The sequence below is a fragment of the Sorghum bicolor genome, chromosome 3 (genome assembly GCF_000003195.3).
Source record: "Sorghum bicolor cultivar BTx623 chromosome 3, Sorghum_bicolor_NCBIv3, whole genome shotgun sequence".
NCBI classification, from domain to species: domain Eukaryota; kingdom Viridiplantae; phylum Streptophyta; class Magnoliopsida; order Poales; family Poaceae; genus Sorghum; species Sorghum bicolor.
The window spans coordinates 13,420,117-13,434,750 of record NC_012872.2 but is presented as its reverse complement, the minus strand read 5'-3'; the positions used below and the strand labels follow the sequence as shown (position 1 = coordinate 13,434,750).

General features: G+C 41.7%; 1 protein-coding gene across 2 annotated transcripts; it reads left to right on the top strand.

Annotated features, from left to right (window-relative positions):
• Positions 6,931 to 9,004, top strand: LOC110434202 (recQ-mediated genome instability protein 1-like). Of its 2 annotated transcripts, none has more exons than XM_021458012.1 (2): positions 6,931 to 7,548; positions 8,648 to 9,004. In XM_021458012.1, exon 1 carries the CDS (start codon positions 7,018 to 7,020, stop codon positions 7,531 to 7,533), a length of 516 nt encoding a protein of 171 aa, XP_021313687.1. In that variant the 5' UTR covers positions 6,931 to 7,017; the 3' UTR covers positions 7,534 to 7,548; positions 8,648 to 9,004. The 2 variants fall into 2 exon arrangements, with proteins under 2 accessions (XP_021313687.1, XP_021313685.1); XM_021458010.1 differs by having other exon boundaries at positions 6,932 to 7,552.

The following is a 14,634-nucleotide window of genomic DNA, read 5'->3' as shown; positions in this document are numbered from 1 at the left end:
CAGAGAATCAGGACTTAACGTGCATGATTAAATGGTGGAACCTAAATTAATTAAGGGTAGAATGGTCTTTTGTTTGTCACACTAATCTGTCTGAAATCTGCTAGAAATAGCAGTATTTGGAGACGGAGGGAGTATTTTTTTTTTCTTTCTGTGGTGTGTCTCGTTAACAAGCTGTTGTTGTTAGAATGACAATACTACACGTGGCCGATGCGATCTGGGATGTCGTGGTATTCTATTTGTGCGTAAAGCTTGAACAGGCATGTTGTGTTCACTGTTGAAGAAGTGTACTCTTTTGCCGTGTTTAGTTTGAGGAGCTAAATGTGGTGAGTAAAATGAGATGTGTCAACCAATCACCCACCTCTAGATTAAGACACGAGCAGCAAGATTGCTATATGCCTTTGATCATTTTTAAGCTTGATGATTTTGCTTGTGAATTCGTGATCAACTAGCAGCAGCAAAGAACGTCGAGATGGCAATAGTGATCTCTGAACAAGTCTCAAACAAGCATCGCTATGTATTGCTTTCCATGCATGAAGAAATCCACTTTACCTCACTCATCTTTTGCGAATCGTTATAACTAGCGTCCGGACGTCCGACGTGCAAGATGTGTCCGGACGCCGAGTGGCTGCCTTTTTTTTCGTCCCAAGCGCCCTCTCCATCGCTTGCATGCGTGGTTACATGCAGCGCTGCCTTTTTTTCGTCCCAAGCGCTCTCTCCATCGCTTGCATGCGTGGTTACATGCAGCGCTTGCACGTCCGCCCCACACGTTGCTATCGCACATGCAGTGCCCACCTGGCCACACACTCCTGCTACTGTTGCCACCGCGCGCTACTGCTGCTGCTGTTGTTGTGTGCTGCTGCCGCTGCTATTGCACCTGTCCGTGTGTCGCTGCTGCGTCTGGCCGCATGCTGCCGCTGCTGTTGTGCCTTGAGCCGTTGCCGCGCCTGGCCCCGCGCTGCTCCTGCCGCCAATTCCTCATCCATATGGAGCACGAGACACTTTAAAAAGTACATCATTAAAAAAATGTAAATTGCATAATACAATATCGAAATATAAACATTGGAACATTGTAAAATATATAGTACAATAAATAATATATACTGCAACATAAAAAACCTGTGTAGTGCAACATTAGAAAAGTATGTCCTGCAACATCTCAAGGAGTAGTACTACAACATTTCAAACATTAACACTGCAACATCGCAAAAACAACACATGAAACATAGAAAAATCAAAACATCTTTCTCTACTGCAACATTTGAAAAAAGGTAATTTCAACAATTAAAACTATTTGTTGAAACAATAGAAAAAATGTCAAACATTAGAACTCCCTTTCTGCAACATATGAATCACCCTATTGCAACACTCAAAAATCATCGATTCAACAATTAAAACTATTTGGTGCAACAATAGAAAAAATCTCAAAATATTAGAACTCCCTTTCTACAACATATGAATCACCCTATTGCAACACTTAAAAATCAGCGATTGCAACATCCAAAATTCCCCTTTTCTGCAACACTAAAAAATCATCGATTGCAACATCCAAATATTAGAACTCCCTTTCTGCTGCAACACTCAAAAATCATCGATTGCAACATCCAAATATTAGAACTCCCTTTCTGCTGCAACACTCAAAAATCATGCCAGGACACCGAGGTGGATGAAGGAGCACCAGTATGGAGGAAGGAGCCGTCAAGGTGGTTAAGGAGGATGCTATGGTGGAAGAGGAGGACATCGGGATAGGCGTGGGCACCGCCGCTAGCTAGGGAGGAAGCCAGCATCACGCACGATGGAAGGGGCGAGAGGCGCACGAGGCACAGGCGCAAGGAGCAACTATGTGGGATGGCGAGGTGAGTGGCCGAGGGCATGCGGTGGTGGTGCGAGGCGGCCGCGCGCATGCGGCGGTGGTGCGAGGCGACCGCGCGCATGAGGTGGTGGTGCGAGGCGGCCGCGCGCATGCGGTGGTGGTGCGAGGCGGCCGCGCGCATGCGGTGCCGGCGGGGATAGCCATGGCGGCCAGTAGAAGGCCAGAGATGTGTGGCGCAGGTGGAAGGCATCCAGGTAGAGGCGGCGTGAGCGGTGCGGACGAGAGTCGCATGCGATGCGAGCTGGATCCATAAATGAGTGGATCAGGATGAACGGTTGGGTCTTTAAATGAATAGATAAGGCTCGTCCGGACGAGAGTCACGAGACGGACGCATGGATACAAGCATTACCGTTTGCAAAAGTAAGCTTTGCCTCTTTGAACTCAAAAACTAGACGCACGTCCTCCCTCATCTATCAAAACCGTGCATCTAACCCCCAAGACTGGTATGCACGCTGGTTTTTGACCTCCTGGCACCACGTCGGATGTGGACCCACGCTGAGTTAGCTCAAGGTTAAATGAAAAAGAGTAGGTCTGTGCCCTTGGGCTATTTGTGACAAAAAAAATCTCCCCAAATCGAAACCCTAGCTCGCGTTGTAGGGAGGCGGCCATCGCGGCTCTGGTTGTGGCGGCGACGGACATCGAAGCTGAGCTAGCGTCCGGCAACGGCTCCAGTTGTGGTTGCACGGCAGACACTAGGACACATCAACTCAGCGTGGTGACCACGGTAAGTGCTAAGCCACACATATCCCCATAGCTTTGAGTTGTTTTTGTTTGGAAATGGTCGATTCTCTTGGAGTTTGTGCAATTAACTAGTAATTGGTACATCTGACCTTGATTATAGCTAATGCTTTGCAGTGTTCGTCATATTTTAAAGCCAACGATCACCTTTATGTAGCACTTATAGTCATATTTTAAGCACTGAGCCTGATTGTGTGATGTTCTTTATTGGACCTGTGTAGGCTACATGTGCTTAGCAATGGATGTTTGCGACTTCCTCCCTGTTCGATTTTATTTTAATGGGGAGTTCTTGAGCAATAGCAATGAACTATTTTATGATGGAGGTACTCAAGCTATATCTTATATAGACCGAGACAAGTTGTCAGTGGCTGAAGTTGCTGGTCACCTCCGGGACCATTGCAATGTCAAAGAAGGCACAATGTTGCATTGGCTTTTTCCAGGGAGAGACATGAGTACAGGCCTAAGAGCTTTGGTTGATGATAGGGTGTGCCAGTACATGTTTGACTGCATTATTGAAGGTGGACTTGCAGATGTGTATGTTGAAACTCAGGAACAGGAAGATAATTTAGAGGATGATGAGTTAGAAGATGAAGATCTGCAACCTTTGAGTATTAGGCAAATTGAAAGCAAAGAACATGCAAATAACATGCCTGGACAGACATCTGGAGATGAGGAGTCCGACACTGACAGTGAGTACATGCTTGGAGACTCATGCAGTTCAGGTGATGATGAAGAAGCAACCCATATATATAAGAAATTTAAGAATTTCAAGAAGAAGTTCAAGAGGGGTGAGGCAGCAAACTTAGATGATGTGATATATGAGGGTGCTACATCTATGCCAGAAAGTAGGCAAGAGGATGAGGATGATGGAAACTACACTCCATATCTAGACAATAGCGATGCTGAATCTGTTGATGAGTTAGGAAGTCTGGGTCAAGGTACCATGTATCCAAGATTTAATAAGAATAATCCTGTTGTCAAGTTTAAGCTAGGAATGAAGTTTAATTCGAAGAAGCAATTCAAAAAGGCTATAATTAAACATGGCTTGGATGAGAGAAAGGTTATTCGGTTTGTTAAGAATGATCCAAAGAGAGGGAGGGACATATGTTACTCATAAGGTTGCCCTTGGGTATGTCTGTTGTCAAATACTTCTTGGACTGATAGTTGGCAAATATCTAGATTTACCTATAATCATGTGTGTCCACCTAGAAGAGACAACTAGTCACCTCAAGCAGAATTGCTAGAAAATATGAGAAGTTTATTTTTGCTAACCCTTGCTAGAAACTTAGGCATATGTTGCAGACAGTGCAAGAAGATATGTTTGCCAATGTTACTACGTCGAAGCTAAAGAGAGCAAAAGCATTAGTGATGAAGAAAGCTTATGATGCAACTAAAGGGCAATACTCTAGCTTATGATTTAAAGAAGCTAAGGATGGCGCAGAAACAAAGCGTCGAGGAAGAGTGCTGCTGTGATGTCTGAGCGGCGCAGAGGGGAAGGAGACGAGATGGAGTCGAGATGAACGAGCCTCTGCTTTTCATTGAGGGTCTGTTTAGATTTGAAATTTTTTGGCCCAAAAGAGAAAAAAATTTGTGGAATTAGGGCCTGAAACTAAACGGGGTTAAAAAATTTTGGGGCAAATTTTTGGGCTGCAACTGTACACACACTCCAATAGAAGCCCACCAATAACAACTGCAAATGCATGCATCCCAAGTTGTATCAGAAAATTTTTGCTAAACTAAACACTTAAAATTTTTCGCGTGTTCTAATCATAAAGTTTTTTACCATTTTGGCCAATTTTTTTTATCACTTTGGCCAAGGGCTAAGTCAGCGTGGGTCTCCATCCGACGTGGCGACTACAGCGCAAAACCCGGTAAATTTCGGCCCGTCGAAGCGGCCCATCGCCGACGCCCCTCCTCCCCCCACCTTCGCGCTCCCCGAGACGTCCTTCCGCATTGTCCGGTGGAGCCACACAGCCACGGCCCACCAGCTGCTCCTCCCATCCAACTAGTAAGGCCTTGTTTAGTTTTCAAAATTTTTCAAGATTCTCCGTCACATCGAATCTTGCGGCACATGCATAAAGCATTAAATATAGACGAAAACAAAAACTAATTACACAGTTTATCTATAAATCACGAGACGAATTTTTTGATCCTAGTTAGTCTATGATCGGATAATATTTGCCACAAACAAACGAAAGTGCTACAGTAGCGAAATCCAAAATTTTTCACAAACTAAACAAGGCCTAAACCCTAATAATTACTCTCTACAATGGCCAGGTTGAAGGAAGCAAAGTAGATGAGACACGTCACCTCAAATGTTTGATTGGCACACGTGTCCACCTACAGTTTTTTTTTCATGTTGCGTTGTGCTCCTCTCTGTGATGTGTATTTGGATAGAAAAAAAAAGAGCGTTTCTGGTATCTTCCAACCTCTTTGTGGTCAAAGCGGTGGTTAGAGAAAAAAAGACGAAAAAATAAAAAGTCTACTCTCTCTGTCCCACAAATAAATATATTTCTTTGACTGCTACGATTCATGTTTGACTATTTGCCTTATTTAAATTTTTTTGTGCAAATAATAAAATAAATAAATCATTATAAAAATATATCTAACAACAAAACAAGTCATAAATAAATAAATAAATAAATAATATTTATTATAATTTTTGAATAAGACGAACGGTCAAACATAAATCATAGAAGTCAAAGAAATACAATTATTTGTGGGACGCAGGGAGTACATAACCTCTCAAACTATTTAGGGTGGAACAAAAACTATAAAACTGGATATTCTACACCATGAACTTTGAAAACCGGTTAAATAACCCCTTATAGTGGTTTTAGAGGATAGTTTTGTCTTTTTATTTATTTATTTCTGCTGAATATTTTAAAAATTATAATAAATCATAGAAAAATTATAAAATAAAATTTAATTTTGTTGGGGGTCCTGATGAGTAGATCTACATAATTGATATATATAATATGGTATACTTTAGGCCTTGCTTAGATCTAAAATTTTTTAGGATTTTAATACTGTAGCACTTTCGTTTTTACTTGACAAACATTGTCCAATTATAGAGTATCCAATTATAGAGTAACTAGGTTTAAAAGATTCGTCTCACGATTTACAGATAAACTGTACAATTAGTTTTTGTTTTAATCTATATTTAATGCTGCATCCATGTGCCTTAAGATTCGATGTGACAGGGAATCTTGAATAGTTTTTTGTTTTTGGGGTGAACTAAACAAGGTCTTAGTACAAAGTTTTTGTTGTAGCTTTAAATCTATGTTTTTCTATAATTAATAAGAATAATTCATATATGTAGTTCATATTGTTCATTTGTGGTAAATTTTTTATAGTGGGCTCATTATTATATGTTTAAACTATGATAAAAGTTTCGTACCCATTGGATCAGGTATAACTTAGTTATAGATTTATTTAGCTTTATTCTTGTTAAATCTATGCTTTCTTCTTCCAAACTATCCACCAATACTCAAAGCCTACATGTAAGTGGCACGTATTACAAACTCCCTAACCCAGACATAAAAAAAAGTAAGATCATACAATTAGATTTCCTAAATAGTTTCGTATTTTCTTAGATATAGAAAGATTTTCACCGGTGCGGAACTCAAGCAAACATGAATGCGGCTGAGAATCCGACCATAGCATGAATTACTGATCATCCTTCTATGCAGCTTGAAAAGAAACACAAAATAAACGCTATCTATGCAGCTTGAAAAGAAACACAAAATAAACGCTATGTTTTTAGCCAACCGATGACCGCTCTACCTTATGCCATATCATATATTAGTTCACATGTGTAAAATACTTTTATAACATAGGCCTTGTTTAATTCCAAATTTTTTTGCAAAATATGAACAATAGTACTTTCGTTTGTATTTGACATCTATTGTCCAATCATGGACTAACTAGACTCAAAAGATTCGTCTCGCAAATTATAGATAAACTGTGTAATTAGTTATTTCTTTTATCCATATTTAGTGCTTCATGCATGTGCCGCAAGATTCAATGTGATGGGAATGTGAAAAATTTTGTAAAATATTTTAGGAACTAAACAAGGTCATATTATCCTTCTAGATCATTCGTATCAAATATGTTAGTACTCTAAATCTATAACTTATCCTTCCATATTCTTTCTACGTACCGTTGACAAACTCGATAATTGTTAATAAACATAACTATAATATTTAATATTTTTAACATATATCATTATTTATTTTATCATTGCTCAAAGCACCGTTGTATCATTTGCTCTTGCCTGGCGCGCACAATCCACTAGTAAACCCTATAAATCCCACCCCAGTCCTCACTCCTCAATCCACCACACCACCCGCCCCACTGTCCAGCCATCCTTCCGATCCAACTAAACCAAACCCTAGCCGCCGCCGCCGATGGAGAAGGAGGCGAAGGTGGACTCCGGCGACATCTCCGCCTCGCAGACGGACCTCCTCGCCCGCGCCCGCTTCATTGGCAGCGGCGGCGGCGGAGCCGTTGAGGAGGGGTCCGAGGTGTTCAGCACGCCGCCTCTCGCAGACCAGGACCCGCAGAGGCAGGGCCAAAGCCAGCGAGGCCAGGCGGGAGAGGGGGAGGACGGCATCGCCATGTGCTCCGTGCCCTTCACCCAGACCCAGCCTTCCGCTTCCCCCTCTTTCTCCCCTCCCTCGGATACTCCGACGCCGACTCCGACTCCGACGCCGACGCCGACCCCCAGCCCCGAACTCGACCCTCTCGCCAGGCTGATTCTCATGGTCCCCAGCCGTCAACTTCCAACCACCGGTATGAGCATCCTCGAGCTTGCTCGCAGCCGCGGTATCTTCGACGGCATGAAGCCCCAGCCCCCAACTCGACCCTCTCCCCAGGATGGTGCTCATGGTCCCCACCGCTCCTCTTCCAACCATGGGTCATAAGCTATGTCATGCTGAGTGAGTAAGTAGCCCCTTATGTTCTGCTAATCCATCTTCATATGCTAGTTTTGTGTGATTGGTTTTTATGCTTTGTCCAGCAACTATATACGACTGTCTTCTCGGTTAATGTTGCAAGTCATTGCATTTTGAGCATGTGGAAGTTACTATGCCTTGTTTGATTGCCGTTGTTCATTCTCTCCACTGATGCAATGTGATATTTTCGGTAGAGTAACCTGTAATATTAGTGTTTTGCGTTTTGGAATTCAGATGATACATGGCCTTGTTGGATTACATCCGAAATCCAAAAACTCTTTATCACATCGAATCCTGCACATGCACAGAGCATTAAATATAGATTAAAAAATAACTAATTGTACAATTTACCTGTAATTTGAGAGATGAATTTTTTGAGCCTAGTTAATCCATGTTTGGACAATAATTGCCAAATCCAAATGAAAGTGTCACAGTATCCAAAAACTTATCACCCTGGGAACTAAACAAGCATCAAGTTTCTAGTATGCCCACTTGCCCCAAACCCACAAGTCTGGAACCTGTAGTAATACTAGATACTAGAAAGATAGGTGTGGCCTTGCTGCGCCCCAGCATTCGTAGCAGGGCCAGTGCACCTGTAATTGTGTATGGGCTCGAGTCCAATCGGTGGAGATTTGCCGTGCTGTGCAAATCTGTTGCCTTCCATTTTTTCCCTGTATCGTCTCTGCTAGTGTCACTGTTCTACTCCAGCGCTGGTAGTTGTTGTGGTTCTGGCCCTTGTGCCCTTGCACACGTAACGGCCAATCATATGTTGAACCTGTCTCTAAGAAGTAAGCCAGCAGCACTAGTTGTCCGCTCCACATTTCTCTCAGATTCCTCTCTATTTTTATATGGAATCAGAAAAGAGCAACTAATAGTCCGTTTTGTTTTATCAATTTTGGGCATGGATTTTTATATCAGTTTTGGGCATGTGTAAAGTACAGTCTACTTCATGCAAATCATATGTACGCTTTTCTTGGCAGTGGTTTGCTAGTCTCTCTGGAAAGCATCTGTTTTCTTTGAAAAAAACAGTGATATCTCCGGCTCAGTGTATGCATGATGTGTTCTTTTCTCTCATATTTGGCAGGGCTCCAAAACAAGGGCCTCCGTGGAGCAAGGTGTGGAGATCTTGAAGACCAACGCTTTCCATTCCCATTAGCAAGCGCAAGCAAGCAAGGAGCAGCCAGTGATCTAGGACAGGCCCTTTGTTCAAGCTGGGTTCCGTAGGGCCTGAGAATAGGCTGAGTGCTGTAATCTGCTTTGCTTTTGTAGTGCCCTTGTTAATGCTGGTACTATGTAGGCTGAATGGTATGTTGGCTATTTTGGTCGCCTTGCTCTTGACCCCTAGGTGATCGGAGTAATGGCTGTGAACTCTTTAATTTCGTTGCTTCTAAGTAATGAAATCAAGGTTTCCCCGTTGACCGTGGTGGGAAAAAACCAGTATTCTCTCTCTCTCTCTCTGGAGATTTAACTTAGATGAGTAGTCTCTTTTTCCGCTTGATTAAATTGAGCCCCGCCTAATTTTCCCTGTCCTGAGGATCGAAAAGTTCTCCGATCGAATTTGTCTGGCTTTTCCAGATCTTGATAAGCAGCAGGCAGACAGACGAGTGGAGTAGTGCATGGAACTGTGCCAGTGTTTTTTTTGGATAAAGCAAGATATTGCTGCTGGTGCAAACAATCAACTCCAAAATAGTACTGCTTGCAAGTTTAGGCGATCTTGATCCTGTCCAGACCTTAGCAGCCAGGGTACGGGAACATGGGCACGTTCCCCGTTCCGGGAACTTCGTCCCGAAACGTGGAACGGGAACATCATGGAACGTCGTTCCCAAATGTGGTGGAACGCGAATCATATGCAGAAGCAATCATAGAAACGTCAGTCCAAGTGACTATGGAACTTTGTGGTGTGTGTGCATACTGCGCCATGCCCGTCCGTGAGCGGCCGGCGGCGGCGACCGGCAAAAAATATAGTTGGTGATTGACTCATTGGCTTGGACCTACAATGAGCCTTATGGTTGGAGACTTGGAGTTGGACAGCCCAAAATGAAACAAAATATACAACAGTAAACTATACCACGCTAGGAATCGAACTCATTTGGTTCAAAACAACACGTAAAACTACTTGAGCCAACCACCACGTCCCAGACACACGTTCCCTTGGAAAGTGGAACGCGTTCCGCAACTTAAAGGAACGAGACGAAGCTGTATACCCCCTACGTTCCAGAGTTTATGAGAATGTCGTACCACGTACCACGTTCCCGTACCACGTACCCTATGTTCCAGGAACTTGGCTGCTAAGGTCCAGACTCCAGAGCATGTTTGTCTTGTATAAACATCATGTCCTACAGGATGGTGATATGGTGAGATAATCTAAATGCTTCGAGAGCTCTATCTATCCGTGGCTAGTTATAATTTACACCAAAATACTCTCAACTACAATTCCAGCATTAGTAGATTGGATAATTTTATTACCAGTTCCTGAGCTCTAACTCAATCTAGGACTATACAGTGTCTTTTTCAGCAAAAGTGCAAGCACTGTTTCTTTAGAGGATAGTAACTCAAAAGGTAGCTCTTCAGTTTGCGATAAAAGGTTCCTGAGATAAGAAGAGACTTTTTCCTGAGATAAATAAAAGGTTGGAAATATAAGAAGAATTGTAGCCTTTGCTATCACTGCATTCTAAATCATACTCCTCTTCTACTCTGAACATAGAGGCTATGGGCACATGGGCCTTGGCACTCCAGCACTCCAGTACTCTGAACAAGTAACATGGGTTGAGCCAGATTGTTTTACTTATGGTTTGCTGCTGGACTATCTATGCAAGAATGGAAGATGCAGTGAAGCTAAATTTTTTTCTGACTATGATTAGGAAAGGCATAAAACCTGATGTAACTATCTATGGTATTTTGCTTCGTGTGCTCTTTCTGAAATGCATGATCTCCTAAATTGATGGTAGCAAATGGTATTTCACCTGGCCATCACATCTTCAACGTTGCTAAATGTGGTATGATAGATTCACAAAAATGAAGCAGCATGGGTTGAGTCCTGATGTAGTAAGCTATGGATCACTAATAGATGCACTTTGCAAGGTAGGCAGGGTGGATGATGTTGAGCTCAAATTCAATCAGATGATCAATGAAGGACTGACTCCTAATATTGTTGTTTTCAGCTCCCTAGTTTATGGACTCTGCACCATCGACAAATGAGAGAAGGCTGAGGAATTATTTTTTGAAATGTTGGTTCAAGGAATCTATCCTCACACAGTGTTCTTCAACACATTAATCCGTAACTTATGCAATGTAGGACGGGTTATTGAATCCCAGAGGCTCACTGACTTGATGGAACATGTAGGAGTAAGGCCAAGTGCTTTCTCATATACACCGTTAATGTATGGTTACTGCTTAACTGGAAGGATGGATGAAGCCAAGAAGGTATTTGATGGTATGGTCTCAATTGACCTGTCACCTGATGAAGTTACTTATAATACTTTGCTCCATTGCTGTTGGAAAGCTGGTAGGGTAGTGATGCATATAGTGTTTTCCGAGAAATGCTGAGCAACGGCATTACAGCTGGAGCTGTAACTTACAATAATATACTGCTGGTTTGTTTCAAACTGGGAGATTTTCTGAAGCAAAGGAACTCTATGACAATATGATTAAAAGTGGAAAGCGGCGGCATATTTACACATACACCATAATACTAAATGGTCTTTGCAAAAATATTTATGTTGATGAAGCATTCAAAAATGTTTCAGAGCCTGTGTTCTAAGGATCTTCAACTTAACATTGTTACATTCACCATTATGATTGGTGCTTTGCTCAAAGGTGACAGAAAGGAAGATGCCATGGATTTGTTTGCTTCTATCTCTGCTTATGGTTTGGTTTTGAATATTGAGACCTACCGCTTAATGGCAGAAAATCTTATAGAAGGATCGCTAGAGGAGTTCGATGGTCTGTTTGCAGCGATGGAAAAGAGTTGTACTGTTCCAGACTCGTATTATATGCTAAATTCTCTAGTTAGGAGATTGTTGCGTAGAGGTGACATAAGCAGTGCTGGGGCTTACCTCTACAAACTTGATGAGAAGAACTTCTCAATTGAGGCTTCCACTGCTTCCATGCTTATATCACTTTTCTCAAGGGAGGAATATCAGAACCAAGCAAAATCCCTGCCTGAAAAGTATTGTTTCCTTAATGGATCCAACAAATGAGTGTTGAAAAAAATGAATTCACTTTTCAACTATACTGACCATCTTTATGTGACAATGTCAAATTTTTTGGAGTGACGACTCTATCTTGTGCTCTAATTTTCTACCATTCTCTGTGCCTCTGTGGTATTCTTTGAATGATGAAATTCTCCAGAGAAATGCTTAGTGCACTTCAGCATCAAGTTTATCAACAGGTAAAATAATCTTGTGGACAATCGTAGTTAGCTTTACAGCAGGAATCGGTTTACAAATTAATGAGCTCTGTACTCTACCTTTGGTTGCATAGTTTGTGAACAAACCCTGCACTCCAAGCCATAAAATCAGTCATATGTAGTGTACCTCTTGATCATTCATGCAATTCCTATAATTTAACCTTGTGTATCTTCCCCCCACTGTTAGCGGTAGAAAATGTGCTTATGTTTCCTCACTATGTTGACAGCAACAGCCCTATATTGCTTTATTGTTTTGATTGGTACCTATAAGATGCCCCCTAAGAATTTTTCACTAACAGTATCTGCCCTTTTTTATTGTTTATAATGAATGCAACTGTGCATAAGGCGGATCACTCCAGTTCTTTGGAAATGAGGTTAGAATTTTTTCCCTCCCCTCTGCAATCAGGTCACATTTGCAGTACCATTTTCCTAAGGAAACCTACAAATAAGCATTATGTTAAATGACTTGTATCCTCAATTGTGCCCATACATCTTCATGTGCCATGTAATTTTTTTGGAGTGATTATATCTGTCTACTGCTCTAATTTACTGACCATGTAGTTAAGATGCCTCTTTCCGATTTTCGGTGATCCACACCATCCAGTAAGTTGACAAAACTCTTGTGGTTTACTAATTTAAGTGTATATGTAGGCAACACATACTGTTTGGATTTGCACACTTGTAAAACGCATGAACCCTTGCTACTCGTATTCTTCTGAGTAGCTTTTTCCCCCCTTCCAATTCGTCTTCTAGCTTTATATGTGCAAGCTCAACTTAAAGATGCCTCATCAGTTCTAAGGCGGAAGCAGGGGCTCTAGCCTTGGCAGCAAGAATTGTCAAACTGCTCAGCCTTACTGAAGTAAACCATATCTTTGGTAATGCACCTTCTGTCAACATACTGACCGGGAGATATAGACGACTACCACACGACTGGAAAACCAAGCCTCTGGTCAGATTTCCAAGCTCATAATAAAAGCATCCAGCATCAGATTTTTCAAGATCAACAGGACTGAAAAAGTAACTGCCCACAGCCTTGCCAGCAGAGCAAGATTTTCTTCCAGTCTCAATTTCTGCTGCTCACATCCTCTTGATGCTACTCAATGTCCAGTTAGAAACTCTTTGCTCGATGCTATTTGGGAGCCATTTGAACTCCTCCATGTAATCTGTTCTTGATTTCAATATATCGTCTTTTTTAGATAAAGGAACCAATGTATTCCGGCCTCCCACATTCATAAACGAATGGGTGCAACCCAGATACAAAGTTATGATCTAAGATCAACAAACTGCTATGCAGTAAAGATTTCCCTCTAGACTACTGAAACTCATTCAACAAAAGCAGTACTAAAACACTGCGTTCCAGCTATCGTCTGCTATTAAAAAAATCATTTCATATTTTTTGTAGAAAAAAACCCTTAACTTACACGAAGCCCCCTAACCGGTGATGTCTGCTGCCAGTGCTGGGGCTAGCCACTGCTCCTCTCTTGTCTACACAAGTGAAGTGCCATTGCTCCTGAAAGATTGGCTGGTTCGCTTTAGCATACAAATTATAACATTGACCTATAACTGAACGACTTTTAGGTTGCTAAAATCATTGTATTTCCAGTATTCCCCTTTCTGCCTTATGGAATTCAGTTGTTGAAAGTGGATTATATTGTGGCACGAGGCCGTTTAATTTGTTATAATCTCAAAACAATTCAAATCGTCAAAGTCAAGGCACTGGTTGGCTTAGGTAGAGAAATCTAGATATTTGACGCCAGATCTGCATGCAGGGGCGAAGCTAGCTTGTAGCTAGTGAGTGCAAATGCAACACTCAACTTTGAGAAAACAATAGTTTTTTTCTAAAATTTTACCATATATACACCATATATAGCACAAGTCTACAAGGCAAGTGCATCGTCCTCTAATTTGCTCTAGCTTTGCCACCGTCTGCACGCCTCACTACTAACCAAATCACACACCTTTAAAAATTTGGCATTCCAGCATGATTTTCTCCGATTGAAGTGTTTCTTCCCAACCCTCCCCACCCCTCTATTTTCCTATTTTTCTTCTCATTTTGTATTTCCAGGCCAAACTAAAAAGTCCTTTTCTGCCTCTGTAAGGACCGAAAGATTGGTAGATTTTATTAGGCTATAAGAGTTAAGACAACGACCTTTTCATTCGTATATAAAATTAGAACTATATATATTGGAAATGCCTTTCACTTGAATGAATTAGAGGCAGACGTTAATAGCAAAATATTGATCGCAAATGTTAATCGCCAAGCTAGTAGACTGGAATAGATCATTTCTATCTACAAAATTAATTAAATATATTGGACTAATGGAGTTTGTTCCATACGTGCAAACTCGGAGTCAGATAATCGGTGCAAATATGGCTTGTGCTAGACCACATAGGTAATTTTTTGCGCCCATTATCTGATTTCTTGCAAAGATCTATGTCAAATTGTTAATTTCCAAAAAAAAAAAAAAACAAGAGGACAACATCGGCTGTGGCGGTGGCTAGGGATGAAATGGGCCATTTCCTAGCTATGCTCGACCCTATAGACAAAGCAGAGGTGGGCAAAGCACTAGCTAGTCAGTCTTCAGCAGGCATGTTTGGTTCGTCTCTCCATCGGATGGAGTTTATAATATAATTATTGCTTCTGAATAAAAATGAGGGAGGGA